Raw genomic sequence first — 27,809 nt, forward strand, 5'->3', positions numbered from 1 at the left:
AATCCACTGATTGTTAAATTGTTAAGGATATATATTCCTTGTTTAGAGAGTCTATCCACGTTCCCACTGTTCAGTTGGAGACTTCTATGCAACTGAAATTTTACAGGGAAACTCTCTTGGTAGATCTACTAGAATAATCGATGATTTTTTTATAGTGCTAGTTCCTCAAACTCTGAGACTTTAACAAGAGGGAAAAAACCCTATAATATAACATTTTGTGAAACTTCCCTTTTGGATGATAGAAACTGACAGATGTCCTTATTATTATTCTGCAGAACGGTTCCTTCCTCTCACTGGGAGGAATCTGTGTTCCTAGACCCAGCAATTTCTACTCCTAGAAAACTCTTTCCATTTATTCTGCACATGAGAATATTTCTCCCAGTTGGGGGTTTTGTTTGCTGTCAGCTTGCCTTCACCCCATGCAATTAAGCAAGGCTTTGCCAAAGTTACATGTTTTGCCAGTAGGGATGGTGGAAAGGAAAAGGATTTTAGAATCAGGAAGACCTAGCTCCAGGATATTTGGCAGGTTAAGGTGTCTCTCCATTCCCAGGTTCCTTCACTGTAGAAATAGGGGTTCTTCTGTCTGTCTCACAGGTGGGACCTCAAGAAGCTATTTCAGAGCTTTCCACGTATTAGATTCTCAGTAAGTGTAGGTTGTATGAGTGGCACTGAGCCACATTGGGGGATCTTATTTGTAAGCCTGTTGGACAGATCAGCTAGTAAATTTCACAAAGCAAGTAGTACTTTGTTTTCTCTGTGGAAACCATGAGGGTATGAGAAATAGATATAAACAGATAAAAATTTTTTCTTTCATGAGATGGAATCAGGCTATTTGCATCTCTCTGTAATTGGTAAAAAGTACATTCGTGGCCTATATCTGTCTTTACTGCAGGGCTCTACAAATATGATCTTTTTTTTACCCTGTGGTGACATGAAAAAGATCAGGAATCTCTACATTGCATATTCTAACTAAATTCTTTCAAACTGATTTTAAAGAATAATTTATCCATCATCATGGATATTCTCTGGCTTAAAATACAATTTTGATAAACTATTTTGACTTAAAAAAAAAAGTCAATATTTAAATCATCAAAACATGTAAATCTAAGACTATGAGGAATAAGTTGATCCTGGACAGACTCTAAAACATACCATGGAAGAGATGGGCTTTGAACACCATAAGAAAAGGAAGCAGGAATCACTTTGAGTCAGCATAGGATTTTCAGCAAAATTTTGACACAGATGAACTCTCATGTGCTTGGAGATGCTGTGCCTGTTATCCAGAGTGTGTTGTAAATATTCACTGACCCATCGATGGACTAGACTGTGATTTCCTTGAAGCCAAGAGTCATTTAGTCCAGTGCATGTGGGGACTGGCACATAATAAGGCTTCAATAAACGTTTGTTGAATAAATTAATGAATATCCTTGTAGATGAGATGGGAAAGTGAGAACTAAATCAGACCACAGTTAAATGGACAGATGATTGGTCCAGGAGGCACACCCAAAGGCAATTGAAAATATAGACCTGAAAGGAAATTTCTGGGGATTTTCCCCAGGGCTGGCTCAGAACATATTCTTTCCAATACTGGAAAAATAAATAGCTTGGAAGAGGACATGGAAGGCATACTAATTAAATTTACACATGGCCAGAAGCTAGATTCAAAAATAATTCTGCCAATAATAAATAACACAATAAATTAAATTTACCCTAACACTGGTTTCTTTTTGTTTTTTTTCCCATGTTTTTTATGCTTTTCATTTAATTTTACCACCCACTCTCTTTAGTTTATTTTAGGGTTTCGAGTTATGATTGGATCTTGACAATGTAGAAGAATACTGTGTAGTCATTTCCAGTGAGTGTAGGGGAATATTCTGTGAAGAAAACTTAACAGTTTTTCCTAGTATATTTGAGGTAAAATATAAAAATAAAGAGTCAAAAGTAGTCTTGGAAGAGACTGAGTTACATAACTTCTTTTTCTTTTCTTTTTCCCAAAATGACTATAAAAACTAGACATAACATGTTTATTCTCCTCACCAAACTATATATATATATATATTTATATTTAATGCAGTCTGTGTGACCTAGCCTTCTTTGGGGTGTAAAAGTACCCCCCCTAAGAGCCTCTCACTCTGTTACTTCTTCCACTAGGGCTGCCTGAGTAAAACAGGGCAGAGTTACCTCTTTGAATTTCCCAACAACAATATATGTCTCTTTTCTCCATTAGTGTGAGTCAAAAAATAAACACAACTCAAACCAGAGGACTGTGCCAAATGACCAAACCTTTGACACCCGAACTCAATTCCTTCCATGTTTGTGACAAATCAGATAACTCACCATCTTAATAGGCCACCAGATTGAATATTTCCTTACCCACAGCATTGGCCCCATTGCTGGAAACCTCCATGACCTTCTTCTCATGTTGCCTTCGTTTCCTCCCTCGGTTGTTTCTTCCTCAGTGCGCGGCTTCCCTCACCTTTTCCTCAGGGTTCCTGGCTGCTCTCAGCCATCTGAGCTTTGGCGCTTCCCCTGGAATTTTAGTGACCCCCCCCCCCATCGTGGAGTCTTCCCTCTGATTCTGAAGGGGCTCCAGGCCTTTTGTGCTAAATTACACATTTTTCCTTACAGGCACTGAAAGCTCTGATTCATATCTTGTGTAACTCCACAGAGAAATGACTTTCCTTGTTATTTTTTCATAAGCCATTACAAGTTAATACTAATTTCATGTTAATAGCCCTCTAAGGCTGCGTTCAGTGGATCTCTTCCTTATCTCTGAAGAAAGTGGAAATGGGTGTCAAATGGCTCCTGTAGAAATTTCCTATGTTAGGATTGGATTTCAAATACGCAGAAATCCAAGTGGGATTGTGTGACGGTTAGAAAATCTTCACAAATGGCTTAAATCCATTCCTTTTCTTTTGTGAAACTCTCGTTTTCTTAGCCTCTGACCTTTACCGTATGTCTCACATCTCTGAGAATCATTCCAAAGTTTGTATCCTTCTCTGTCTTCCTTATTCTTTTCACATTTTTAAGTGGATGCACATTTTTGTGAAGTATATGAAGAGCAGTGAACATTTTCCCACACACTGACAGGAGCAACCATTTATCCGCTGCTATTTTTAGTCAGGACTAATAATAATGATATATTCGTTATTAAGGTGACGCTATCATTTTCAAATTTATTGCTAAACCTAGATATGAAACAGACTTCTATTTTTGTTCACACTTATGGCATAAGTTAGAAATATATGAACTTCTTCACTTTTTGGACCCTCTCTATCCATTAGGATGCATTTGATCGTAAGCAACAGAAAACAAAGCTTGTATTAGAAATTGGCTTAAACAGTCAAGGAGGGAAATTGGTTGATGTGTCTGGTTCAGATAGGGCTGGCTTTCATTTGGTTTCATTCAGTGAAACGATACTGAGATCAAGACCTTGGTTTCTATCAGTTCCTTTGCTCTGTTCTCCACAGTGTCATCCTATTGTTAGTTCCTTCTTGTGGTCCCATGATGGCTGCCAGCAATTTCGAGATCAGTTGCTTCCTTGTTCAAGGCCTGAGCCAAATGCCCCAATCTTACTGCCAGGGGTAGAGTTAACTTTCCCCAAAGCACAAGCTGTGTTGGAGTGATGTAGACCAAGTGAAAACTCAAGAACTTCACGAAGGAAGAGGGTTACGTGGCTAAGGGGAGGCAACCTGGTACCCATCACACCATCGGAGTTTCCAAAAAATAACTTACGAGCAGTTTATCTAAAAATGCTGCCTATGTTGTAAACGTTCGTAAGGAAATGTTTATTTGTCCATCTGCATCATGAGGCTTTCTGACTTTAAATCATTTTCATACTTTTTGGAGAATTTCTGTAATTTTTTTATACATGTCTAGCTTTTTAGTAAGTAATTGAAACATTGTAAATAGCTTCTGTGTAGTATCTTCCATGAAACAGAAAATAAATTTCTGTGAGAAGAATTACTTACTCTCTGGTTTATTCTGTTAATTATTTTTATCCAGAAGCTGGGTAAAAACTCAAGTCTCAGTATGGGAGATGATCTGTGAAGTGTAAAGCATTCTTGTAATTGATTTTAAAAGATTTTTTTCAAGGATATTAGGAGAGTAATTTCCTGCAATATCAGTGAGAATTTTTTAATATTGTTTCATTTGAATATTTGGAGTTTCTCCCTGACTTGTGGAGCTCTAAAGAACTGTCTCTGACCACCATTACAGGTAATAGAAATTTGAAAAAAAAAAAAATCTTGTTATGTAACTAATATTGTTATAATGTTACAGAAGTATTAAGACTTCTCTTTCTCTGGAAAAATTTACTTATCTTAAAGAAATGTGGGGACTACACCCAGACTTTCCTTCCCAAAGTAGTGAGCTTAGCAATAAGACAGCCATGGGTTTGAATTCAGGACATTCCACTTAACTAATTTTGGGCCAATTGCCCAATCCCCTTAAATCTCAGTTTCCTTTCTTGTAAAATAAGGATAATAGGTCCCTCCCCTAGCATTTTCAGTTTTTGAAATGAAATGTGATCAGCCCAGGGTCCTGCACATAGAAAGCTCTAAGTAAATGATAGTTATTACAAAAAACATGGAAGTGAACAAGGAAAAAAAATCAAAGTCCAACTGAATTGTAGGAAATTATTACTTTAAAACTTTAGCAATTCTTTATCCTTTGTCATGCTGATTTCTTTTACTTTAGAAACATACAGCAGTTTCCTTAAAAATGTTGTTTGGCGATGCTTAGTAGAAAATCCATCTCTGTGAAAATGTATGGACATATTTATATAAATGAATATATACATATATGGAGAGGGAGGGAGACTGCAGGGTCAAGGACACATGACCTAGGAGATGTCCTGCCCAGGGTGTGTGCCCTAGACTTCGACCACAGGAATCCTCCCCAGCCACCACCATGAAAGGAGCCCCAGAATGCAAAATTCAAATCTGGAAGGAGGTAGAACAAGTGTTATTTCAGAGTGTGTTGTTTTGATTTGTAACTTCATTTATACAAAAGTTGTTTCTCCATAGAATATAAAGCAATTGTACCCTGGGACATACTGTCATCATAACCGGCTGACCATTTGTGAAGTAGTCACTTAATTTTCCCATCTGTAAATGGAGGGCTGGCTGAGACATTGGCTCCCAAATTTGGCTAATCATCAGAGTTGCCAGAAACTTTCAAATATATACGTCATTCCCAGGTTCCACGAGCCTAGTAATGGGGAATTGGGTAAGAGCTGCAAATGTGCGTGCTTATATTACATGGGAGTCTTGGTGATCATACCGCTTCCAGAGACAGACTTCAGTGTTGGTCTGTTTATTTGATCTAATCTCACAGCAGAGTCTTGTCCTGTATATCTGGAGTTGAGGGGCTAGTGTTCACTTTGAGACCCTATATCTATTCAGTATCTCTTAAGGTCTGTGCTTTGCCAAGTTTGAGTTCACACTAATCCAGAGAGGCAGCTGTGAGGTCTGCTGCCTTGACTTTCATTCTGTGTTATTATTAGGTACTAAGTTTGAACAACAGTTAAGAAGAAAAAAAGAGCAGATGGATATGTCTCTAAAAGGAAAGAGAGGCTGGCCTGACATATGACCAGAGGCTGTGTGTTGGAGCCCATGGAAACTGTGTTCTGGGCTCATGGAGCCCAGAAATCCCATCAAGTAGCTGGCAAGTGTTGGTGGCTGATGAAGAGGGAAAGGTCTTTCCAATATCTACAGTGTGGTTTTTGAAAATAATAAGAAATATTCCATCAGTGGTATCCCGATTCTAGAGATGTAGGAAGACTCTGAAGAACAAAACCCCAGATCATGACAGATATTGTTTTCTTTTTCACAATTCTCTTCTCTTTCAGAGGGAAAAAAAAAACTATTAGCGAAAAGAGTCATGAACTTGACATTTTGCAGGATTCCAACCTTTCCATCACTACTTACTAAGAGCTCTTGCATTGGCCTCGGTCCCCAAGGAAATCTAGACATTTACACTATGGTCAAGTTGACTTTTCTACTTGTTTATGACGATGGAGAAAAGTGCATATGAACTTCCCACTTGGAAGATTAAAAGTGGAACAAAGTGAAATTTCATGTTTAAAGTGACAACATCAGTAGGAGAGAGAGAGGGTTAGGATTTCAAGCATGGTTTATAAGGAACTACGTCACATGGCTTAGTTAAGCAATTAATGTATTTATTTTTGGTATTACTCTTTTTTAAAAATGAGGTATTTACAATATTATAAGTTTCAGGTGTACAACATAGTGATTCATAATTTTTAGGGGGTTATACTCCATTTATAGTTATTATGAAATACTGGCTATATTTAAATATCCCTGCCAAACAAAACACTGCACGTACTTTTTTCAGAGCTGGAGTTTGACACGTGTATCCCGCTTCCTAGTTCCTTTGGCATAAAACCCACTCTGTTGAACCTGGCAAGCAAGCTTCTCATAATTTTCCCCAATCAACTCTCATCGATTTCTTCCCCATCCATCTGAGTATCCTTATGTCCACATCACTCTCCTGTGTCTTTGCAAATGCTGTTCCCTCTCTCTGGAGTGCTCTTTTCCTTGTTTTTCTATGCCTGGCAAACTTGCCAAAACCCAGAGTGCATGTCAGCTCCCCGGGTGCAGCCCTGCTGAGTTCCCCGGGCAGAATAAGACACGGGAGCAGGCTGTGCTTCTGTGATCCGCGTCCGGCTCCCTGGCAGGAGGTTGGCTGTGCTGTATCTTGATGTTTACATACACACCTGTCTTCCTGAGCTGGCCAGGGAGCCACTGGGTTTCAGGGACTCTGTTTTATTTATCTTTCTAACCCCACTGCTTGGCCTCAGGTCTGGCACCCGTAGGTACTCTCTGGATGTTTGATGAAGTCTAGGTCTGTGAGTTTTATGCAAGCTTTCTGGAAATAATGTGCCCTGATGCTCTTCCAAGGGCTCTTGTATGCAGCGAACTTTGAGGAAGAGTGGCGGTGACAGTAAGAGGTCGTGCTTTTCCCTTCCCTTCCCCTGCTGCCCCACCTGCAGTGCAGTTGGTGGCATTCTTGTGCAGGGTTCATCATGACAGCTGATGGACTGTCTTGTTAAGCCGGGCCTCTGTGTGTTTATTTGTCATCAAGTCACATTAGAGCTTCAGATGCTTCGTGTACCACCAGCCCCGTCCCTCACCCCCCACAAGAAAAAAGAGGGAAGAAAAAAAAAAAGATGAAAGAGGGAGCGCGACCAGATGGTTCATCTGACTCCGCAGCCTTATTGCAAAGATCCCAGAACTGACGGTCCGCATTCCCACGCTGGAGTTTGCTTCCCCCTAAGGCTCCTGAATTAACCAGCTCACGTCCACACCGGGGCTTCCTCTGCCTTCTGGTTCTGCCTCACAGGGTGGGAAATCGTCCTGACTCAGTTTTGTGCATGCTTTTCAAGAGGCACCACACTTTGCACCTTCCTCCACCCAGGCCCTTGTTTTTTCTGTTCCTTTACCCCTCAAATGTTCTTGACATCCTTTCCCTGAGTTAAATCATTCTGCCAGGCTCTGTGCCTGCGAGAGTGTGTTCCACAGTGCTGACTGCCCCCAGCCTCTGGTGGAATAGCAACTCCAGTGCTGTTAGATCCAGCGCTGTGTGACTTCAGACTGGGCTTAAGGAGAGTGGCCCCAAAATGTATGTATGTGTGTATGTATATACACGTGTGTGTATGTGTATACGTAGCTCCTCACCCCCTTCCTGTCTCTGTTGTTGCATGGTTGGCTTCTTCCTGATTTTAACGTTAAGTTAAAAAAAATAACTCTAAAGAGGCCAACGATTCAGGAAGAAGAACATTAGCGTCTTGGGGAATGACTTTCTGAGGACGGGTCTTCCCTTTGTATCTGAAAATATATTCATAATACTAGTCTTCTCTAGGTAGAGTAGGGAAGAAACTTTTTTATTCACTTTTGTATTATTTAATGCACTGGTTTCCTTTTTCCCTATCTTTCTTGTTTTCTTTTCTTTCTTCTTTTTAAAAAAAATAAGTTCTTTTAAAAAATGAAGAAGAAGAAATTCTTATACAAATAGAAAAAAATAAAAAAATAAATTCTTATACATATAGAGCCCCAGTACACAAATAGGTAAGAAATAATAGTATTTCATCAGCGTGACAGAAGTCCAGTTTTATAACTTTTATTTATTACAAAGGCTCTCAAGGAGAACACAAGGGAACATGGTGGTAGTTTCCACTGTGTTCACATTTGGTATCTATTAGAGTTGGATCTGTGAAAGTTGTATTTCATGATGGTTTCTAAAATATTTATTGAGAACCTGGAGGATTTGGGAGAAACCAGATTGGAAAGCATGGGTCCAAAGTGACCTCAAGGAAGTCTGGCCGTTGGACTAAGATGCTTGGATGTTTGGAGGAAAAAAGTCTCCATGGCTTTGCTCAGAAAAAGGCAGTCACCTAAAATGCACCCGGCGGGCTGTGTATGACCTCAGCCTGGCCCACCCTCCCCCCTCGTTGGCTTGCTGACCGTGGCCACCGCCTGAGCACGTCAGCTGCTCTGCTTGAGCCGAGGAGCCCAGGGACGGCCACCCTCCCCTCCCCGGCTACCCTTGTGTAGTTGTCAGGGACAATCCGTGTGGCTGGACTTCTCCCATCCCCTTCTCCCTCATAGCACAATTGCTTTCCTGATTCTCCTTTAAACTCTGAATAGAAAGCTGGGTGAATAGCAATTAGTTTATGAGCCACCATCTGTGAATAGTGTCATTCCTGAGAATTTGCTCACAGCCCTGGCGCTCATCCCCTGGGTTATCGTCAGCTTTTGTTACCAGGACATCATAAAACTATAAACTCCAAACTGCCTCGGCATTTCACACCCATCTACCATAAAACTGCGATTTGGAGAGGCGATGCATATATCAGACACATCCTTTTAACAAATCATCGACAAAGCAAAACATGCTGTTCTTTCTTTTTTCTTTTTTGTTTTTTTTTTTGGCCGCACTGCACGGCATGTGGAACTTCCCTGGCCAGGGATGGAACCCGCACCCCCTGCAGTGGAAGCGCAGAGTCTTAGCCACGGGACCGCCAGGGAAGTCCAACATGCTAGTCTTTCTAATCGTGCCTCTAATCTCAGGTATGAAGAAACTTGCTCTTGCTTTCTCAAGGAAGAATACAGAGTTGCCGTTATTAGACACTCATAGCGATTATCTCTGTGTTTTTAAAAATTATATATATATATGTAAAGCACACAACCAGCCACAAACACCCTCATGAATTCCCACCACGTAAGTGCCTGAACACTGTTTTTTTCCATTGAATGCACTTGATCTTCTGAAGCCTGGGGCTGACCTGAGCGAGCTGTGTGACGGCATGAATTACTGCTGTGCAGTAAAGAACGCTCGATTTGGTGTTTGTTGTCTCTGAACGTGGGCACTTTCCTGGAACAGCGAGGAGCGTTTTACAGCACAAGTTCCAACCTCCTAAGTCTGAAATGGAGCTGACGGGAGACAGTTGTTCAGAGCAGACTTCTCTCCATCTCTTTTTCCTTCTTACTCTTTTTCATCCCAACTTTTTCTTTTATAATTTGCTTCTCGCTTTATCAATAAACAGCACAATATTCCAGCAGATTTAGGGAGCTGCCCAGGATCGTGCTCCCCTGGCCCTGATGCTTCATTATCTGCAAGGAGAACAGGCAGCAGACTTGTGCCTCTTCGTTTCTTACCTGTGCTCCCGGGGCTCTGTGTCCACATGCAGGCTGTGCTGTGCCAGGGCCATGCCCCTGAGCCATTCTGGGCACCTACGGACTTCGCAGAGTCCTGGATTCAAGTTGTGAAATACAGGACCTCGCTGTGGGTATCAGTACAGAGAAAACACAGGGCTCTCACGGTAGGAAAAAAAAAGGATATGATGCCTTTTCCCAAGATTCCAATGCATTGTCTTGGTCCCCTTTCCTTTATACTCACATGAATGCAAGTGTTCAGAGCTAGAAGCCTCTAAGATGCTTCTTGAATGCAAGCCCAGTGTCTTCAGTCTGGGGCACAGGGTGTTTGTGATGAAGCTGCAGGATGCAGCCCAGGCCATCGGCACCTGGTTATAGGTTATCACAGGATCTCACATGGGCGTGGCTTCTGAAGTCGCCTTGGAATTAGCTGCAGTGAACCTGGAACAAGCTTTCTGAGATTCTCCTTCTAAGGTGCCTTTGGAGACTGTGTTTTCGTATCAGTGGAGCTAGTAAATGAAAGTGACAAGACTTTATCTCTGTTTCCAGGCAGGTGAGTGCCTTATGTTCTCCAGGAGTCCAAGGCGTCTATTTTCATGTTAAAATATCCAGAGAAATGTATATTACCCATTGACGGAAAGTTACCCAAAAATCCAGAGAAGGAAATCACAACATTCCCTTAAATGTGTTAGTGTTTCAAAGCCTTACTAAGAAATGCTAGAAATGTTATGGTTAACCAGTTGAAAATTGTTAATTTTTCATATTCTTTTTCCCAGAGGACTAATATGTTGGCCAAGTTGCCTTGAACCTTTATCCTCAGGACACCCTGAATCTTACCTTTAAATCAGATCAATTATGAAATAAATGTGTTCAGCCAAGTATTTAAAGGTAAATCCTTCCTCACCATCTAAGGTTTTCATTAACTCAGTAACTTACCAGTGGTTCTCTAACTTTGCATTTGCATCACTTGGATTCCCCCCCCCCCCCCACCAAAAATCCGGAAGCCTAGGCTACTTCCCAAGCCAATTTAATCATAATGTCCAGGGACTAGATCCAGGTGTCATATATTTTAAAACTCCTCAGGTAATTCTAACATACAGCCGATTTTGAGACCCACCTATAATTTGTCATGGGTGGTAATAGGAGTAGGAAAGAATTACACAGAGTCAAATCTTCTAACCTTTTTTGATTCAGGTGCCCAGCTTTTGAGTGCCTTTGGTCTGTAAGACTTTAGGAAGGCTGGAATTAATTGTTCATTCATTTATCCATTCTTCTACAATACGCGCTGAGTGTTAGTATGTGCCAGGCACTGGGTTTTTCGCACTGATTTGGACCTAACTTATTTATCCTTTGGACTAAAGGCAACCAGCCCTTGGTTGGAACTTCTGGAGTTATTCCAGACATGAACAAATCACTTCGTCCTTTCTCTGTTGGTTCAGGGCCTTGTAGAAGCTGACTTTGGGAGAGGGAAAAGAAGGTCTTTTCCATGTGAATGGATTCTTATCTCAAGAAATTCTATTCCATGTCTAACTGACAAACTTACCCACGCAAAAGAGCCTGTTGAAGCATGACTCGTTATCCAGGTTTCTGTGTAGCAAGCAGTATCCTGGAGAACACTGAATATTGGCTTAGACTCAAGCATTGTGGGATCTTTTATACCTCAATATACTTTGCCTCCTTAATTTTGAATTCATTGATTGTTAGAGTTGGAAAGGACCTGAGGGAGTATCCTGTTTGCCTAGTTAATTTCTAGATGAGGAAACTAAGACTCTGGAAAATGATGTGACCGAGAGAACATCCATCATTTTCCCCTAGAGACAGAGCCAGCCTAGTTAGCGCCCCTCCCGTGGTACCATTACAGGCTCCAGCCCTGCCTCCTTATGTACAAATGCTGGCCAGGCCTCCACCCTGTGTAGCCTGAATTGTACTAAGGATGCCTGAGATGCTTTTTTGAACATATGGTCAGCAATGCATAAGGTTTTAATTGTTGTTTGTTTGTTTTGAAGGATTCAAAGCAAAACTCATTTCAAAATGAGAAAATATCACATGTGGTACTTAATCCTTAAAAAAACAAATAAATTGGCTTGCATTCTTAAGATGTAGTTGATTTAGATACCAGTCTTTTGCTCCTTAGTGTCCTGTTGATTACAGCCTCATCTGCTGGCATCAAAAGAAGATGATTCGAAGCTTTGGATTTTGAATTCTTGTCTTTCCTGGAGTGGCCTATGTTCTTTTTTTTTTTAATTTATTTATTTATTGGCTGCATTGGGTCTTCATTGCTGCACATGGGCTTTCTCCAGTTGTGGTGAGCGGGGGCCACTCCTTGTTGGGGTGCGCGGGCCTTTCACGGCGGTGGCCTCTCTCGTTGCGGAGCACAAGCTCCAGGTGCGCAGGCCCCAGCAGTTGCGGCACGCGGACCCAGCAGTTGCGGCTCAAGGGCTCTAGAGCACAGGCTCAGCAGTGTGGCGCATGGGCCTAGCTGCTGTGCGGCATGTGGGATCCTCCCGGACCAGGGCTCGAACTCGTGTCCCCTGCATTGGCAGGTGGACTCCCAACCACTGCGCCACCAGGGAAGTCCCCTACATTCTTTTTTTTTTTTTAATTTATTAATTTTGGCTGCGTTGGGTCTTCGTTGCTGTGTGCGGGCTTTCTCTAGTTGCGGTGCACAGGCTTCTCCTTGCAGTGGCTTCTCTTGTTGCGGAGCACGGGCTCTAGGCGCATGGGCTTCAATAGTTGTGGCTCGTGGGCTGTAGAGCCCAGGCTCAGTAGTTGTGGCGCACGGGCTTAGTTGTTCCACGGCATGTGGGATCTTCCCAGACCAGGGCTCGAACCCGTGTCCCCTGCATTGGCAGGTGGATTCTTAACCACTGCGCCACCAGGGAAGCCCCCCTATATTTTTAATAGACAAGATCTCTCTATATATGTAACATGATACATGTATGTGTATATATATAATATTTTTTCTTCTATACATGTATATATATGTGTGTGTATAGATAGATAATGAAACCACATAATTTAATGTTCAGTTAACATATGAGGAAATCAAGTCAGAAAGTATTTAAAGTCTTGTCCAAAATCTTGCAGTTAGATGTGTCAGAGCTGAGACCCAACCTATCTCTTGATTGCTTGAGCACTTAAACTAATCAATATGTGTTTCTTTGTGTCCAGCATTATGGATACATTTTGGTGAATCAGGTGTTGATGATTTTGATCAAGAGCCTTTTAAAAATTACCTCTTTGTAAAAGTCTGGCAATACAACAGTCCATCAACCTTTCTCTACTTGGGTTCAGTGAGAGAATCAGGCCCTAATTCCCTAAAGCATCTATTGTGTATAGTGAATTCACTTTCTCTCCTATGCAACTAGTATGGTGCCATTCTTGGGAGAATTGAGAAAATAGTCACTCATATCATTTTTCTCTGTTCTGTTCAGATGAAGAACCTCAGTTAAGAAAAACTGGAAGGTGAAAATTTCCTCCCATCCTATAGCACACTTTTTGAGGTACTCATTTACCGGTTTAACATGTATCCTTCTAGACTTTTATTCTCTGGAAATAAAACCATTTAACTATGTGCACACATATGCATACAAACAGATGGGTACAATGCAGTATGTACAAAGACAAGGTTATGAAACAACTGGGGTGGCCCAGAGGAGAGGGAATCAGTCCTGCAAGAGGTAGGGGATAGCAAGGGGTTCACAGTGGAAGTGATGGGTCTCAGAGGATGAGTCATTTAATAAGAAGATAAGAGAGGAATGAGCACACCTATGTGGCCAGAGAGGAAGGTGTGCACTAGTGTTTGAGAACTGCCTGGATCCAGTAAAGTTCTGGTGTGGGGCAGCGATAGAGGATGAGATGGAATGGACGCGTGAGGACCAAGCAATATGGGACCTTGTAGGTCATGTCAAGTCGTTTGGACTTTATTCTGGACTGTGGAGCGCCATTGATGAATTTCATTCTAAGACATTTGATCAATTCTATATTGTGGAATGATGGCTCAGGAAACAGCATGGAGAATGGTTAGAAAGAGAGCCAGACCGGAGGGAAGATAGGAGAATGATTAAGTGGTTATAAACTAGGAGTGATCATCTATAAAATAGGAATAGTAATGCCTGCTTTATAGCATTGTTGGGAGAATGAAATGCGATAACATCTGTGAATGTGCCTGTTAAGTTATAAAAAGGAAAGGTATTATTTTTTTTAATACCACGTGGCAAATATTTCAACTTTATCACTTTCCCTTGTGACTGACAATATCCTGATTTTCTCAGCATTGTTTCCTGTACTGCTTTTGCTCTTTTTTTTTTTTTAATTAATTAATTAATTAATTTATGGCTGTGTTGGGTCTTCGTTTCTGTGCGAGGGCTTTCTCTAGTTGTGGCAAGCAGGGGCCACTCTTCATCGCGGTGCGCGGGCCTCTCACTATCACGGCCTCTCTTGTTGCAGAGCACAGGCTCCAGACGCGCAGGCTCAGTAATTGTGGCTCACGGGCCTAGTTGCTCCGTGGCACGTGGGATCTTCCCAGACCAGGGCTCGAACCCGTGTCCCCTGCATTGGCAGGCAGATTCTCAACCACTGCGCCACCAGGGAAGCCCTCCTGTACTGCTTATAACAAGAGGGAGAGAAAAATCTGACCCAAGAAAGGAGGAAATGATTTTGTTTATTAAAAAAAAAAAAAAGAAGGAAATCATAGGTACTTAGAAAAATCAAGACTGCCAAGACGTCAGAATATTCTTCAAATATTTTTGAGGCCATTTACTATGCTAGAGAACCATAGCGTATTTTTTGTGAATGAAATTTAAACTTTCTGGGCTGTTTAGAAAAAGATAAGAGTGGTGGGTGGTGAAAGACCTGGTCCTTTAGGTCTTTGCCTGAGAGGGACCTGCTTTTCCCCCGAGGGAGAACTTTCCGGGACTGGACTGTTAACACGGAAGTGCTTGTGGGAGGAGGACAGGAAGCTGGTCGCGGCTCATTGACGTAACTCCCGCCTTGTGCGCCTGCGCCGAGATCGGTTCCTCCACCATCTTTGTTCCGCTTTCACTAGTAATCACCGTATCTCCTGTCTGCCCCTTCTGATTATATTTCCTTCCATCTCTTACCTTCTTGTGGCCTCTTCAGTAGGTAAGTGACCTTTTCCAAGGACCACCCAGAGGAAAGGTGTTTTGTTGCCTTTCCTTCTGATAATTCTCTTAGTGCTCATAATTGCTGCCATGGTTTTGCCCCCCCACTCCAGATCAGTGAACCATGATAGGATGAAAAAAAGCAAAAAATGTTGGATATTCCTTTCTCTTCTCTTCTCTTTTGTGTTTTTCTAACTTTCCTCAGTTTATATGGAGTTCAAAATGTGTGGTTCCTTGGACCATGGAGAATTAGACCAGAGGGAGAAATGATGTCACTATCATTTCATAGGAGCATGTGTAGTCAATAGGATGCCTGTCCTTTGGGTCCTGATGTTCTCTCCAGCCTGGGGGTTTGGAATGGGGCCTACTTGTGCATTTGGCACGATTTTTTGCATGAATTAACTTTAAAATGTTTTCCTGGCTCTTTCTGGGGTTTTCTTGCTTGGCTGTCACTTACCATGCAGGCAGAAGTCTGCCTCAGTGCCCATATGCTGTTTTCCCATTCAACTTTTCTCTCCCTCTCTCTGCCTGGGCCCACTTCCCTCTCTCCACCTCTTCTGTCCATTATTGTAGATTATGGAGACTTTAGAGAAGATTACCACCTAAACCATTTACCCTCTGTACATAGATATATCAGACAGTGCTTACTTTGGGCCTGGTAGATAAGTGATTAAAATTAAGAGAGGTTCTTTTCATCACAGAGTTGCTTTCAGTGACATTATTCTTTTGAATTATGCATATTTTAGAAAGGATTGCTGTTTGGGTGTGGACATTCCTCATGTTTGAAGGTCCTCTTGGCCGTGTTTTGGAGAGACCGAGTGCTGACCTACAGGTATTTAGCTATGCAAGGTTAACAGAACCTTGGTTTTCATTTGCTTGTAGCTGAGATGCCCCACCTCTTTTCTCTGTCCACTTTCTTCCCCCTTCTGATGATACCAGCAGATGTAGGTTGATGCAAGGCTCTTCCTAATTATCATTTCTGGACTCCTAACTGTTCCTTCTGCTTCTGAATATCTCTTCCTCTGGTTCCCTTTGACCCGCTGGGATTTCATCTGTCAGGATGTTTATAACCAAGTATCTTGAGAGCTTCCAGTAGATTTCAGGATAGTAGAACAAATCTCTGCCCCACTCCCCTCAGAAGTGGATATTATATTGTTAGTTATAAAATTTAATACTTTAGGTGTTGTAATTCTATGCAAATAACTGAATTTATGTGAACTGTTTGATATTCTCATTGTAACTTAGTTAATATGAAGTTATAACATAAGTGCTTGAACAGGGTCTTGGGAGTTAGAATCTTGGCAATTCCAGTTACTAGTTGTATGACCTTGGAATACTTTCGTAGCCTCTTGGGGGTCTTAGTTTTCCTCTTTTAAAAATAGGGAGAATGATAGCTACTTTGTAGCATTGCTGTATTAAATGAAATCCTTAAAAATACTTAGTATAGTTTTGACACAGAGTTGACAGTAAATGGTATGTATAAAACAGCTATGTAAGTGGGGCCTAAAGAAAGTTATAAAATTAGTTCACCAGATTTAGATGTGTTATATCCCAGGGGATTAAGGAAATTGCACTTATCGCAAAAAAGTCACAGTTGAAATATTTGAGAAAACAATATAAGAGATGTCGGCAAATTTTCCAAATATGAAAAAGGTAGACTATGAGATGTATAGACAGGGAAGTTTGACTCCAATGCACAGCCAAGTTCTGGAACAGTAAATTAAGCATACGGTTTATAATCATTTAGTAAAGACTGTAGTGGTTGCTAGGAGTCACCATGGGTTTACTAAGAACAAAACTTCCCAAACATTCCATTTCCCTTTCAAATAGTATTATGTGCTGTGTAAAAGTGAGGAATGCCATTTCAGCCAAGAATCTAATTGTCTACTTATGGTTAGTACAGTAAAATATGGGCTAAAACTGCTGGGTTTGTAACTCAGCAGCCATTGAAGCCAGCTGATTAATGTCTTGGTTTTCTTGATGGGGTCTCTGGTGGAATACCATGGAGTTCTGGCATGTAACTCTCTCACTTAAGACTTTAACTAGGAATTTGGATGAAGACATACAGTATGAATGTGTACTAACAAAATACGCAGATGGCCCAAAGTGGAGAGGCGTAGTAACTATAATAGAGAGAATCAAAATTCAGAATATTTCTGATCATTTGAAGCATTGCATGGAACCCAAAAGATTGAGCTGAATGAAGCTAAGGCGAAGACGTTAAGCTCAAAAGGTCAAGCCTGAGTAAGAAAGGAGATCTTGTTTGGTAGAAGTTCAGGTAAAAATGATCTGGTCATTTAATTGACCCTAAACTTTATATTCTTCCATTCATCCATCCATTCATTCATTCACTCTAACATGTATTGAAAGTACTACCTGCCATGCCCTTTTCTTAGCATTGGTGAGACAATAGTGATCAAAATAGTCAAAAATCCCTACCCCCATGGAGCTTATCTTCTTTATATGCCAACAGTTGTGCAGCTGCCTAAAAAAGTGAACCTAATGTTAGACTTTATTTGCAAAAAGTATAATATCCAGCTCATGATGGTTAATAGTTCTACTCTATTATTTAATATGCTGTTCTTGGTGCTATATCTTACACTGGGATCATTACTTTCGGTTCTGAATGCTCTAGTCTGGACAAACAAGAGTGACAATAACGTGATGGTAGGAATATAAACCATGTTGAAGGGGAATTGGGCGATGATAGGAAGAGTAAACTAAGTAGGGAAATTATATCCCTCAAATATTTGCAAGATAAATGAGAAGAGCTTATATGATATGTAAGCTTGTTCTGTGTGGCTCCCAGGAGTCAATACTAATTACAACGAGGATGCTTTCTGGTAAACAGAAGAAAGATTGAGCTCCGTGAGGGCTGAGATGTCGCTGCTGTGATTCCTAGTCACGTGCCTGGTACATGGTGGGCGCCCAGAGATGTGTGGATGGATGTTCACACGGCATTTTGTGAAGATAACCTAGGTACTAAAATAATGTAAAAAATTTAAGTTCAGTTTTTGTATATCTTAAGGAATCTGAGGGTGGAATCAAGTACCTGAGAACAGCTCTGGGGGACCAGGATGTTTTCTTCGATCACATTCTAACATTTACAAGTGAATTAAACCACTTTTCTTAAGAGACATTTAAGAGGCCATTTTAAGATGTCTTTGAAATTTCTAATATGCTTATTCACACATTACCCAACCCAGCTCAACCTCCATCATTTTTTGAGGCCTTCACCATAATTCTGACCCAGGGCCTTGCTTTCTCTGAATTTAACAATTCTGCAGAGCATAGCATTTAATTCTTCCCTAATTGCTTCATGGGTCTCCCCATCAAGGTGATAAGATTTTGGAGGGAAAAACCTTATTTTATACTTTTCTTGTATCAAACACAGAGCAGAAAGTCAGGAAATGATTGCTTGCTTGATTGATTCATCCGCTAAGAAGGAGAGTCAGTAGCAGTATCATTTCAGCCACTGTAAGAACTTATGTAAGACATAACGGTTAAATAGACTCTAATTTCTCTAGCCCCTGCATCCAAAGAAGGGATTTATATTCTTAATTTATTAGAGTCTCCTACTTTGGCTGGGCAAGTGCTTTGTACATAGTTGATTCTTTGTATATAGTTGAATATTAATGGCTGTAGTCCAGGGCTCAAATTGTCTTCTTGGCTGAACCTCTGAGGGGAGCTGGGACTCCAGGTACAAACCCCTAAGCCCAGTTTGGAGGCTCATTGACTGTGATTCATGTACTTGGGTGGCTGGATCTAGCACCCAGTTACATTTGAATTTCAGATAAACAACAATGCAATGTTTGGGACACACTTACATTTAAAAAGTGTTCATTGTTTATCTAGAATCAAACGGTAACTGGGTGCCCTGTATTTTGTCTGGCAACTCTGTATATAAACCCCATTCTTTTCTTGTTCCCATGAATCTAAGCTGTTAATTAACCCCTAAACTGACTTCACTGAAAGGAAATATTCGTGCCCATGTGATTGATTCCAATGGCAACTTTTTTAAATTGAAAAGAGGGAAAATCCATACACTGTATACTGTTTTTGTCATATTCTTTCAGGTGTGTCCAATAATGATACTTCCACAGACACCTAGGGTCTCAGCAGTTCCAAATTAATCTCTCATGGTTTCCTTGGTGGAATAGTTTAGTCGGTTCACATGATATGTTGCTGGTGTTATTTTGCTCAGGCACCACAGAAACCATTGCTAACAAATAATTAGGTTCTCCACGTCAGAAGCGGGCGAAATGTGAATTTGGGATACTCTGTCTTCTCACTTCCTACACATCAACTGCATTGGCTAACAAGAGCCGCAGCAATCAAAGCAAAACATTACCTCTCTTAGTTAATTCTTTTGTTCTCTTCTTTCATCTGCTCAAAGGGAAGATAATATTCCTTATAAACTTCTTTTGAGGGGAAGACAGCTCACACTTAGGAAAATTGCATCCATTTTCCCTAAATAAATAATGACTTGCCATTTAGGAGCAAAAGCCTTAAATATCATTTATTCATTCAGCAAACATTTATCAAGCAGCTCTATGCTAGGTCCTAAGGGGAAACAGAATGAGTAAGATGTAGTCCCTGCTTTCAAGGGTTCACAGGAATCTGCCCGTTCAATGCTTGCTTTTAAATGGCTCAGCAGTCATTTCAGAGAAGAAGCTGTAGTAAGAGCTAATCAGCTCATAATGAAATGATTCTTCTCTCAAATGCTTTAAACAAATACCAAACCTTACATTCCAAGCAGAGGCTGTTCCTAATCGGTATTTCGAGGGGCTAGAATTGGACTGTTTCCTTCTCCCTTTGTTCTGTCGTTGGGACTTTGCTGCTCCCAGCGTGGTCCACAGACCAGGAGCATTAGCATCTCCTGGGAGCTTGTTAGCAATGCAGACTCTCGGGCCCTGTCCTGGACCCACTGAATCAGAGTGTGCACTGGAGCCAGAACCCCACGTGATTCACGTGCGCCCTGAGGTTTGAGAAGCCCTGGTTTGATACAGAATTTCTCCAGCTCCACTTTGTGCTGGCTGATCATCTGAGGATCTTGTTAAGGCAGATTCCTGGGCCCCGGCCTCAGGGATTCTGATTCTGTATGATGGGGCCCAGCCTGAGAATTTGCATTTCTCACAGTCTCCCAGGAGATGCTGGTGTTGCCTGTTTGGGAACCACTCTTGGCGTAGCACCAGTCTAGCTCGTTTGGGGTACTGAACTGACCTTTGCTGGCGATGGTGACTAGAACCCCAATGAGGAGGTCAGTCTGGTTTTCCATTGCTTACACTGGAGTCAGGAACATGACGACGAAACTGTTCCCTGGAAGATCTAGCCTGTTGTGGGGATGGATTTGCATACAGTGGACTCTTCGGGCCAGTCTGTTCTGGCCGTTGTGAGACTACAGAAGAGGGAGCAATTAAATTCTCCTTGGGGGCTCAGCCATTTGAGTGGGGCCCTGCAAGATAATAGGATTTTGGCCCATTCCTGGGATTCATATGAATAAATGCCAGGAGAGTGGGCTATACATGAAGCAGTGATAGTTAATCCAGTATTGCTACGTTGTAAGGTATAGAGCCTCCAGAAAGAAGAAGAGCAGAGAGCATGGGAGATGGGTCTGGGAAAAAGTTTGGGGACAAGATGGAGAGGTGTCTTAAAAATGTCACCTTAAGGAGTTTAGATCCTGTCTTAGAACTTTTTGCTATAACGACATCTGTTTTTTTAAAAAAAAAGTTTGCATGTCTCGTACTTACTATTCTGTGTGTGTGTGTGTGTGTGTTTTTTTTTTCTTTCAGGATTAAGCATGAAAACATTGTGGCCCTGGAAGACATCTATGAAAGCCCAAATCACTTGTACTTGGTCATGCAGCTGTAAGTACCTGGTTTAATTGATGAATGCAGACCAGGGGTTGCAAACTCAAATGCCTAAAGGGCCAGGTGGTAAAATAAATTAATGGAGTGGGCCGGGCAAGACAGCAGGGAGTGGTGAGAACTGTAGGGCAGTGGGCAAGAATGCGTCCGTCCGTCTGAGAACAGTGGTCTTCAGACCTCACTTGGTCTCATCTGCAGCTGCTGGATCAGACCGAAAATCTGGAGTCCTCACAATGGAATCCAATGCTACTATTGCAGGGTCGCTCTATTTAGGATGTCTCTTTTGCTTTTTTAATGTGCGAGGTCCAAATGTTGCTTCCTGAAAGCACTTCAGTGGGCCCACTGTGAAGTACACTCTGCTCCTGTCTCCGGGAGAAACTCCCACCCTTGTCTTCATTTCTAGGGAGGCTGGGGGATGGCAGCAGATGGTAGCTGTGTGTTCTGTCCCTTCCCTTCTCCTCTTCTGCTGGCAGATAAATGCACATGTGATTCATGCCAAACATACGAGACGTATAATTGGAGTCGGACTACGCCATTATCATAGTCCCCCTTTAGAATCTTTCTGCATTCCAGTAACTCTGGAGCTTGCCAGAAGGTGGAAGAAATAAGAAAGCTGAATATCTAGGTAGAGGCTATACTTGAACAGGTGTTTTTTTGTTTGTTTTTTTTCTAATGTGAGGTGAAATTAGCCTGCCCACGTACACAAATGCTTTATTCTAAGTGATGAAATTCGTAGGAGTATTCCAGGACTAAACTTGTTATAATTAAGTGACGGAAACTGTATCAGAGTGCTACATTTTCACCACGACTTGAGTAAATTCTGGAACACTGTGTTATTGAGCTTAATGACCAAAGAGGATTTTTGCTGAAGGTCAGAATATATACTTAAATTTCATTATTTATTAATGATTTTCAGACTTTGAATTTCCAAAGGTATTTAGAAGATTTGAGGGTCAGGCTAACAATCTCTTTTTCATCGATTTTCCTTTTTCTTATGAATGTTTAAACAACACATTAACTTGGAATCATGTTAGGATGCAAATTAGTTTTCATCAATGCATTTATTTAATCTTTCATTATTTTTAAAGTATTTTTAGTAGATTATGACACTTTTGTATAAACACTTATAAAAGTGTCCAATTTGGAAGCATGTGGGCAATTTTTCTCTGACAAATGACAGTCCTAGGTGATGACCAGCAGTTTTACAGGTTTGTGTGTTGTTGTCTGCCGTTAGACAGGCAGTGACTGCTGACTCCATGTTAATTTTCAGTATCTTAAGTGCGATCTTTCCTAGTTCCTTGCTATTCTGTTTGTTTTACTATTCACCACATTTCTAGTTCCCCCCAAGATCTGATATCCTTCCTAGAAACTCATGTGACTTTCTTTTATACAGAATCAACTCTTAAAGAAGCAGGTGAATCACTTTCCCACCAAATATTGACTGCCCAATAGGAAAAACAGGACATTTTGGTGACAAGAAAAAGCCCCACAAAATGTCTGTAGTACATTTAAATGTGTGCTTTTTATTGGCGATGCAAAAAACAAAATATTAATACTTGAATCCAAAGCTATATGTATTCACTTGCTTTAAGTTCTCTGTTTATGAAACCATCACTAAATAAGAGGAAAGCACCCCAAATATGTATGTCTCAGCTCTGCCTCTTACTGGCTGGGTGAACTTTGGCAAATAACTGGGCCTTTCTTACTGGAAGCTGGGCCTTTCTTATCGGTTTCCTTACTGAAAAAAATTTTACATAATAATAATAATATTTACATAGAGGGCTATAATGAGTACTGAATGAAAAAACTGTGTGGGAGATAGTCTGTCATAAATAATAGGTCCCCAATGCAGACTACTTTCTCTATGGAATTATTTTATCCGTTTGTCTCTGCAGATGGTCTTTAATTTTATGAGATAAAGTTCAAGTACATTTGAATTCTACCTTTCTAATCAACTTGATTGTATACTTATGAGCAGTAGTGTATATAAAGATAGGTTGGCAGGAGAGCATGAAAGTGTCCAGAATGGGATGAACTTTAGAACATGTCTCTTACTATTTTATTGTTTTCAGTGTGTAAGTCTTCCATATCTTTGTTGAATTTATTCTGAAATATATTTTTTTGATCTTGTTGTAAATGGGTTTTTACTTCATTTTTCCAGTGACTTGCTTCTGTTATAAAAATACAGTTGATTTTTGTACATTAACTTACAATCTTGCTAAATTCACTTATTGTTTGTAGTAGTTGTTTTGTGGATTTCTTAGCATTTTCTATCTAAACAACCATGTCATCTGCAATTTACGTTGATTCTGCTTGGTCCCCAAAGGAATTCTATTTTGTAAAACACTGATAGTTTAGTCCTAAATATTAAGTGTATTTGAATGTCGTGATTATATTCCTTTAAAATGTTTTATGTCAGATGTTTTGAAAATTCGAATTGACCTCCCTCTTATTCCTTCCTCTCCTCCATTCGTTATCTTAATCAGTGAGATTTTTTTAAAAAGCAATGGCAAAAAAGAAAGAAAAGGAGGGAGGGAGGAAGGAAGGAAGGAAGGAAGGAAGGAAACCCTTAATGGATCAGAATATAATCCTGGGAAAATCTTTGGTCTGGTTTGAGGATTTTGTGGGCTTTATTGTTACTTTTGTTGTTGTGTTTTAGTTTTTGTCAGTAAGACTCAATAGTTTTTGTTCCTGAGACCCCTGTATTTTTTGTGCCTGGGTCAGTGGAAAGTGGGTTTGTTTGTTTTTTTTGAGAGTTTAGAAAGTCCTTGATTTCTAAATACTTGCGGATGATCTAGAACACAGCATTTGAGAGGGACTGTAGTTCACAGTATTTGTGCCTGGGAGGTTTCTGGTTTCCTAAGAAACATCATCTTGGGCGCTGACGCTCAGATATAATAGGGGATGCTCAGTAGTAATTTTATTACTTAGCTAATTGCTATTTCGACTCTGAGTACTGTAGCATGTTTGTTCCTTTGCTACTGCAGCAAAGGAGACTTGATTGCTTATAGAGGTCTGTATTTAAATTTTATTCGGGGTTTGAGACAAATATCTTTTTTTCCCAGAGTGCTATTTTTTGGAACATTCTTCTCTTTTTTTAGTTCTTTTTTTTTTTTTTTTTATTGAGAGATAATTGACTTATAACATTATATTCATTTTAGGTGTACAACATAATGAATAGTTCTTTTTGGAACATTCTTCTTTAGATAGTGTGAGATCAAAATGACATTGAGGTAAATTACAGAAGAAAAGTCAGTTTGTTTAAAGTTTATTTCTGGTCTGACTTTGCTTGTGGGGTATTAGCCCACATATCTGGAGTTGATAAAGGACAGGCCCTCAACTCCTCCCCTTCTACATCTATAACAGCTTAGGAAGTAAAATACACTTCAGACTGATGCATTTCAAAGGGCACATCAGAATTACTTTTTCAAGAATGAGCTTATATTTCTTATTGAATTGTATCATATTCATCAGATCTGAAATAAACTCCTGAACGTTTCACAAAATCTGCTTTCTCCTGCTGTCTGTCTCATCCCAGCAAATGGTAAACTCCTTTCTTCCAGTTGCTCAGGCCAAAACCCAAAGTCTTCCTTGACTCACCTTTTTTCTCTTAGGCCCTACAGTCCCATCCATTGGCAAACCCTGTGGTCACCACCTCGAGACTATCTCGAGAATCCAGCCACTTTCTCATCATCTCCACCATCATGGATAAAACTTACCTTTCTTCCCCCAGCCTTTCCCCACTGCACTGTTCTTTCTCAGCATGTTAGCCAGACCTTGTCATGCCTCTGTTGAAGACTCCTACTGGCTTCCCATCTCAGAGTACAAGACCAAGTCCTTTTTTTTTTTTCTTTTCGGCCGCACCGTGTAACATGTAGGATCTTAGTTCCCCAACCAGGGATTGAACCCAGGCCACAAGCAGTGGAAGCGGGGAGTCTTAACCACTGGACCACCAGGGAAGTACGAAGACCAAGTCCTTGTAGCAGTCTCCAGGGTCTTCCGTGTCCAGACCCCCTGGGGGTCCATGCAAGATGCAGATATTTCTAATATTTCTGATATTCCTTTTATTCCAGGACAGCATTAAGATATGTACAACTAGTTGCCCGCTGAGCCTGAAAAGTAATGATTAAACACACATTCTTTAAAGAATGTTAATTTGATTCCTGAGCAGTCCAAGACACAAAAATATATGCAGCTTCCAAGAGAAAATATGATTTATCTACTCCACTAGCTGGTGCATGAAGCTGTTTGAACAGTTCCCTATTTGTGGGTTGCCAGTGTTATTTCATGTGGATATTGTATTCATAATTCATACTGTGTGTTCCCAGAAACAGTTTTAATTAGAACACAAATTATGACTCCCAACAGAAAGTCTTCTGTAAGTAGCCAAGCATAATAATGAAGACAAAAGTGTTTCTGACTAAGACACCTTCATATATTTACATGTAATTTACCAGAATCTTCTCTCTGTTCACAACAGGCACTAATTGAGAGCCCAGAGGGCCTGTGGCTTCTCTTCAGTATTGGGTGGGTGGGCTCGGGCTGGGGGGACACACATGAGGTGCAGTCGGGGGATTCCCTGGCTCTCTTTGTGGAGGAGCAATCATAACCCACCAGCACTGCACCCCTCAAGGTTTGCGCAGGGAGCTCTGGATCACCAGGAAGTCCTCCGTGGAGGAAACGGCCTTAGGCGGAGGGTGATTAGGACTTAGCCAGATGGATGTGCTGGGCGTGGTGCAGGTGGGGGGGGCCATGCTCCAGGCTGAAGGGCTGTCACACAGAGAGGCTTTAAGGAGCCTGGGTGGGATGTGAGGGGCTCAGTCTATGGGATCTTCAGTTTGTGAGAGGTTTAGTCTGTGAGGGGTTCAGTCTACGAGGGGTCCAGTCTGTGAGGGGTTTAGAATGTAGGGGGTCCAGTCTATGGGGATCTGTTCTTTGAGGGTTTCAGTTTATGGGGGATCCAGTCTGTTGTGAGCGGTCCAGTCTGGGAGGAGTTTAATCCGTGGAAGGTCCAGTATGTGGAGTGTTCAGTCTTTGAGGGGTGCCGTCCGTAAGGTGCTCAGTCCGTTGGGGTCTGTCTTTGGGGGTTCAGCCTGCATGCGGTTTTGTCCTGTGGGGTTTCAGTCTGGCTAGGATGGGGGACTGTGTGACATCTTGGTGGGAGATATGGCTGGAGACCTGGGCAGAGGCAAACCCAATACTGCAGCTGCTGCTTCTTTGTCATCCTCCAGGCTAATTACTTAATATGCTTTTATTGTTTTTGCTGCCACTGGAAAACCTACTGAGAGTTAAAGAGTTTAGAGAGTTAAGGAGGAAAAGAAAAGAGAAAAGCCAAGGTCCAAGATAATCATGAACCAATTTTACTAGGTTCAACTGTTTGAAATTGCCAACATACAATCACATTTTTTAGATCTTCCTTTTTTAATGTAAGCACTTAAAACTGTAAATTTTCCTCTAAGCACTGCTTTTCCTGAATCCCATAAGTTTTAGTATGTTGTGTTTTTATTTTCATTTGTCAAAAGATATTTCCTCCTTTCCCTTGGATTTCTTCTTTGACCCATTGGCTGTTTGAGTGTGTTGTTTAATTTCTACATATTTGTGAATTTTCCAGTTTTTCTTCCACTGTTGATTTCTACTTTCCTTCCATTGTGATAGGAAAAGATACTTTGTATGATTTCAATCTTTTAAAATTTATTTAATTGTTTTTGTGTTTTGCAGCCTGACATATCCTGGAGAATGTTCCATATGAACTTGACAAAAATGTGCATTCTGCTGTTGTTGGATGCTATGTTCTGTGTATATCTATAGATCCGATGGGCTTGTAGTGATGTTCAAGGCCTCTATTTCCTTATTGATGTTCTGTTTGGCTGTTCCATCTATTATGGACAGTAGCATATTGAAGTCTCCTCCTATTTTTACAGAGAGGTTTCTTCCTTCAATCCTTTCAATGTTTGCTTCACATATTTTGAAGCTCTGATGTGTAATACATGTTTTATGTGTGTATCTTCTTGGTGAATGGATCCTTTTATCAATGTATAATGTCCTTCTTATAACAGTTTTGACTTTTTTTTTTAACATCTTAATTGGAGTATAATTGCTTTACAATGTTGTGTTAGTTTCTGCTGTATAACAAAGTGAATCAGCTAAACGTATACATATACCCCCATATCCCCTCCCTCTTGCGTCTCCTTCGCACCCTCCCTATCCCACCCCTCTAGGTGGTCACAAAGTACGGAGCTGATCTCCCTGTGCTATGCAGCTGCTTCCCACTAGCTATCTGTTTTACATTTGGTAGTGTATATATGTCCATGCCACTCTCTTACTTCATCCCAGCTGACCCTTCTCCCACCCATGTCCTCAAGTCCATTCTCTACGTCTGCATCTTTATACCTGTCCTGCCCCTAGGTTCATGAGAACCTTTTTTTTTTTTAGATTTCATAGTTAGCATACGGTATCTGTTTTTCTCTTTCTGACTTACTTCACTCTGTATGACAGACTCTAGGTCCATCCACCTCACTACAAATACCTCAGTTTTGTTTCTTTATATGTCTGAGTAATATTCCATTGTATATATGTGCCACATCTTCTTTATCCATTCATCTGTCGATGGACACTTAGGTTGCTTCCATGTCCTGGCTGTTGTAAATAGAGCTGCAATGAACATTGTGGTACATGACTCTTTTTGAATTATGGTTTTCTGAGGTTTATACCCAGTAGTGGGATTGCTGGGTCGTATGGTAGTTCTATTTTTAGTTTTTTAAGGAACCTCCATACTGTTCTCCATAGTGGCTGTATCAATTTACATTTCCACCAACAGTGCAAGAGGGTTCCCTTTTCTCCACACCCTCTCCAGCATTTATTGTTTGTTGATTTTTTGATGATGGCCATTAACCAGTGTGAGGTGATACCTCATTGTAGTTTTGATTTGCATTTTTCTAATGATTAGCGATGTTAAGCATCCTTTCATGTGTTTGTTGGCAATCTGTATATCTTCTTTGGAGAAATGTCTATTTAGGTCTTCTTCCCATTTTTGGATTGGGTTGTTTGTTTTTTTGATATTGAGCTGCATGAGCTGTTTGTATATTTTTAGAGATTAATCATTTGTCCATTGATTTGTTTGCAAATATTTTCTCCCATTCTGA

At 40.9% G+C, this 27,809-nt stretch overlaps 1 protein-coding gene across 4 annotated transcripts in view; it reads left to right on the top strand.

The window, feature by feature from the left end:
* The window catches only part of CAMK1D (calcium/calmodulin dependent protein kinase ID), a 411,293-nt gene that overhangs the window by 233,956 nt on the left and 149,528 nt on the right, over positions 1-27,809 (top strand). For all 4 annotated transcript variants that reach the window (XM_082385592.1, XM_082385591.1, XM_082385589.1 and 1 more), the window contains exon 3: positions 20,593-20,667. In XM_082385592.1, the coding sequence (XP_082241718.1) occupies positions 20,593-20,667 (75 nt within the window). The remainder of the gene's footprint in view (positions 1-20,592; positions 20,668-27,809) is intronic.

Source organism: Balaenoptera borealis, assembly GCF_965194805.1.
Source record: "Balaenoptera borealis genome assembly, chromosome: 3".
NCBI lineage: Eukaryota > Metazoa > Chordata > Mammalia > Artiodactyla > Balaenopteridae > Balaenoptera > Balaenoptera borealis.